At 33.3% G+C, this 4,812-nt stretch overlaps 1 protein-coding gene across 1 annotated transcript; it reads left to right on the top strand.

Moving 5' to 3' along the window:
* Positions 1-485: 485 nt before the first annotated feature.
* LOC123008492 lies at positions 486-1,837 on the top strand. The gene has a single exon (XM_044404323.1). The coding sequence runs from the start codon at positions 486-488 to the stop codon at positions 1,671-1,673; it is 1,188 nt and encodes a 395-aa protein (XP_044260258.1). The 3' UTR covers positions 1,674-1,837.
* The last annotated feature ends 2,975 nt before the right edge of the window (positions 1,838-4,812 follow it).

Below are 4,812 nucleotides of genomic sequence, written 5' to 3'. Positions count from 1 at the left end.
ACAAAATTTGTGGCGAGGAGACAAGGTGCTACCAATTTTTTCACCAAAATTTTGATTTGGTAATTTCCATTAAAAAAAAATCAAACTTTACAAATAAGTTTGGAATGTTATTATATTTTTTTTTCTTAACTTTGGGTTGAATATAATTGTTTTAATTATTATTGAACACTAAAATTTATTTTTTCTTCTAAATTCAGACTCTTTCTTGTATTTAAAAAAAATAGTGACAATTTTGCAATGGACAGTCTCCATAAGCATAATTATTAAACGATCTGGGCGTTTTGTTACGGAGTGTACATAAAACGCCATCTACCGCCAATTTCTTGTCACTGTGCCATAGCACTCTACTTCAAAATGCATTTAATTGCAATTAAGCCGTAATTACGCAATAAATTTATCACTTCCGCGACGAGTAAATGAAAAGATTAAACATAATAACAACAAGGTCACTCCTCGGTGCATTTCGCATCAGTTTCTGATCAAACATGTCTGAGACAATCACGATTAAAAATTTCTCCTCTTTACTTTCTCTTCCTCCGTTGAAAAAACTCAAAGAGTACAAAATTGCGCGTCTTACCGCACCGGGAGAGAACTACGGAAGTCTCATGTTGAGCGTTGATGTGACTCTTGACACTTCCGGCGGAAATGAAAATATACATCTTGTGGCGAAAATGGTGCCCCCGAATGTCGCTATTCAAGAAATTTTCAACACTTCAGTCACATTCCGGAACGAAATTGAATTCTATCGAAAAATAGTGCCAACCCTGGAAAACTTTCAACTTCAATTTGGATCGGAAGTTGTCGATTTCTACCCCAAGTACTTCGGGAGTCGACTCAACCTCACCGGAAGTGAACACGTTGATTCAGACGCTATTCTCTTATTGGAGAATTTGAAAATTGCGAATTATGTGGGTGTGGATCGGAGTGCCGGACTCGACATGCCCATCACTCGACTCATTTTGCGAAATTTGGCAGCACTGCATGCCGTACCAATTGGGTTGAAGTTGCACAAACCGGAAGTATTCAATACGGAAGTGCGACCATATTTATCACCATGGTTACCGAAGAAAGAAATGCATGATAAGTATAGAGCGGCCATTGTGGAAATGGTGGCTCAAATTCCGGAAATCTCCCACTTGGAGAAGCGTATCCTGGAAGGGTTTGATCGGGAATTGCTCCCGGAAATCCCACGGGAACCTTTTGCAACAATTGCTCATAATGATTGTTGGGTGAGCAATAGTTTGGTCAAGTTTGATAAACAGGAGGCTGTGGATTGCAAATTGGTTGATTATCAAGTGTGCGGGTATGGGTCTCCAGCCCGGGATGTGCTCTTTTTTCTCTTTTCAAGTGTCAAAATTGAGGTTTTGGAACGGTGGTTTGAGGACCTCCTCAAATGGTATTACGAGAATTTTATTTCTCTACTCAAAGGAGTTAAATGTGATGTTCAGAAGTTTGGTTTTGAGGAGTTTGAGAAAGAGCTTGATTTTGAGGCAAGGAATTCGCAGTTCGGTCATGTGGCTTTTATGCTTTTTGTTGTTTTTACTGATAAGAGTAAAGTAAAGGATATTTCGGAATTTTCCGTTGATAATATTATAGCAGGAGCTGGTAGTGAGGAACATAAAAGGAAGTTTGCTTTCGTTGTTAAGGAGTTTGCCAAAAGGAATTGGATTTGAAGATTTGGTGGTCTTAATTGAAAAAAAATGTGTTTGAACTATGATAAACATAAACATAATTACTTACAGTGCAGATAAGATTAGAAAATAATAGCACATTTAATGTTATGATAACAGATGATGTATTGAATTGAGATAATAAATATATGGGTGATAAGTGAAAATTATTTTATTTGAACTCGAAATTTACACACAATAAATACATGATCTAGAGATTAGAATTCAATAAAAAATAATAACATAATAATGAGAAAATAAGTATTCTAGTCTTAAATGTTACAAAATAAAATAAACAATAGCTTAAGCAAGAGATTACATATAGTTTTTTTAATTATTTACATAAACAGGAAGTGAGTATAGACGCAATGATGTAAAATAATAATTTTTCATAATCAATCTTTGTTTTTCCACTTATCAACTTATTTAATTATTTATCTCTTACAATATTCTCTATAACATCCTTGAGCAAAGTTTTGATTTTGTGTTAAAATAAGAAAAACTCACTTTTCAACCTTAATAATGAAAATTACTCTAGGCAAGTGCAAGGGTGCAGAAGGTTAATTAACCATTAAATAGCTCGTTTAGCTCGTGCATAAATAATGTATAGTTGATTATCAACTTTTTTTTATTTTTATAGTTTTCGTATAAATTTTGATTTCTTTAATTAAAATAATTGCTGTCTTTACTTTTCTCAACATTGCCAACTCATAGGCCATTCTTCAAATTTCTTCAAAATTACCTAATATTAAAGCGTTCATAACAAAGTTAATTTTAGAATTTTGTTTATTTGTTAAGCTTTTATTTAACTTGCTTTGTTGTCTGTCTGTCTGCACGAAATTTTGCGAGTTAAATTTCCTAAATAAAATAAATAAATAAACACATTTTTTATCCGCACACGAATACGTGCTACGCTTTACTCTAGCCGCAGTGAAAGGGTTAAAACATGGAATATTTTTTTCAATTTCGGTGTTAGAATAAGTCGGACTTTCTTCACAATTCATTTTTAAAATGTGAAAATATGAATTATTTTTATTTTGTACAGCCGCCTAAAATTATTCCACATACCTCAATGTCGCCAACCGTCGCAAAATTCTCTAGAAAAAAAAATAAATTTTCGTTTTTTAATTTATAAAATGATATAAAGCGGCAAAATAGAAAAAATAGTATAAAGCACTTGTTGCAGAAGGTTCTTCAAGCACTCATTTGTTCCTCAACTCGCCGCTACGCGGCTCGTTTCGGAATTTCAAATTTGTGCTCGAATAGATACCTTCTGCAACTTCTACTTTAATATACTATTTATTAATGCTACAAATGTACGTTTAAATTGCATGAAAAGCCTAAAGTCGCTAAATCAAGGCATTTAGAAAACAATAAGTGTTGTTGGTTGTTAAAAACCTTACAAACGTCAAAGTGGTTAGTGATTTTGAAATACAGTTGGGCAAGATTGAACAAGACAGAAGATATGAAACTGAGATGTCATATCAGCCATTCCACGATAACGGACAGGACACTTTGCAAAAAAAAATATATTGTTCAAATAAATTTAGAAAAACTGTCATCCTAAATACCAATTTATACGAATGCGTAGTTAGCTTATAGTTACTAGAACTTGAAATCACAGCACTATTTTTCTATTAGCTTCACTTCATATTAATATTAAATAAAAAAGACTGATAACGGACGGGACAAGAAAAAATTGTATGATTTAGCAATATAGGATTTTTCTTTTAAATTCTGCAATTTGGCATATAAACGGACATTGAAATTTTTGCATGTTAATTTTTGAATGCTTATCCTAATGCGGAATACTATAATCATGAGCATTGTAAACATAGAAGAAATGTCTATATTTTTAAATTGCATAACGGATGGGACATAACGGACGGGACATAACTTAATTCTAGGTTTCATATTTAGAAAATAATGTTATTAACCATTGAAAGCGACAATCAAAAGACTTACAAAACATCAACGATAACTGACAAATGGCATAGAAACTTAGGCTATGTGAGAATGCTACATACATCTGCTGATGATTCAAAAGTACGTTTGATGATTAAACGATGCGGACTTTCGGCCTTAAAACAGTGTTTTGATTGAACCTGAGGGATTCTGGATACTTTTTGCCATCTTCCATCCAACATTTCTTTAATCTCTTCTATTTCGCTTTTGGTAATTAACATTACATGCACATTAGTTACTTTAGTCATTGGTAAAAGTCATACGCACTATTTATTTTCGATTTTTTTGACTTTACTTCCATCCACACCAATCTTTTAACTAGACCTCCTATTCCATCTACAGCCCCTTTACCATGTGACGTGGCAAAGAAATTCCATTCTGCGGAGATGCCGAAATCAGTCGGAAAAAAGCATAAGTTTGAAAGAGTATATTTATTCTTAAATTGTGCCGCACAACCGTCAGAAAAAAATTTAATCTTGTTAATCTCTTTAAATTTATCTTGCAGTACTCTTATAATTTTCTTTATGAAAACATAGACGGCATATTTACTATGGGTCAAGTCATCACTAACAATTGCAAATGATTCCGTAGAGTTGGTTAACCAGGCAACACATGTAAAAATTGTTACTTGCTTGTGTGACCAATGGGCAGCTTGTATCTCATCTTGTGGCACCAAAGAGTAATTTTCGGCGAAGTCAACTTGAATCACGACTTCATTCAAGCTGATACTTTCTTTTGTCGACTGAAAGTACTGTTCTTGGACTCTTTTTACATAAAAATGAATTTTGAATTGATTTAGTTGATTCTCAAGAGTCTTAATTGCAGTCCGAAGTGATGCTTCTGTACTAGCAATCTGAGGACGGCCATCAATGTCCTGCCATTGTTTCCATGTTAAAATAATGTTATCCATATTGACATATTGAGAAACAGATAACAAGGACAAGCTCAAATCGGTTTCACATCTCATGCAGTCGTTGGTCATATATGTTTCGTTGGTTATATCGCAGCAAACTTTTTCTAACAGTTTAGCGGAAGATTCAGGGAAATTTAAAAATTTATTGTGAATTGTTTCAATTAAAAAACTAAAGTTTGCATGGTATTTACACACACAAACGTTATGTGGCATATCTGAAGATAGTAACACATGTTTAGGTCTTAAATTATAGAATTTACTTTT

The sequence above is a fragment of the Tribolium madens genome, unplaced genomic scaffold (genome assembly GCF_015345945.1).
Source record: "Tribolium madens isolate multiple individuals breed KSU strain unplaced genomic scaffold, Tmad_KSU_1.1 Scaffold_71;HRSCAF=194;Tcas5.2_LG6, whole genome shotgun sequence".
Taxonomy (NCBI): domain Eukaryota; kingdom Metazoa; phylum Arthropoda; class Insecta; order Coleoptera; family Tenebrionidae; genus Tribolium; species Tribolium madens.
Note: the sequence above shows the minus strand (reverse complement) of the source record. Positions and strands in the feature narration are given on the sequence as shown.

Coding starts and splice junctions, on each gene's coding strand:
- LOC123008492 (XM_044404323.1), top strand. CDS start 486: ATGTCTGAGACAATCACGATTAAAAATTTCTCCTCTTTACTTTCTCTT.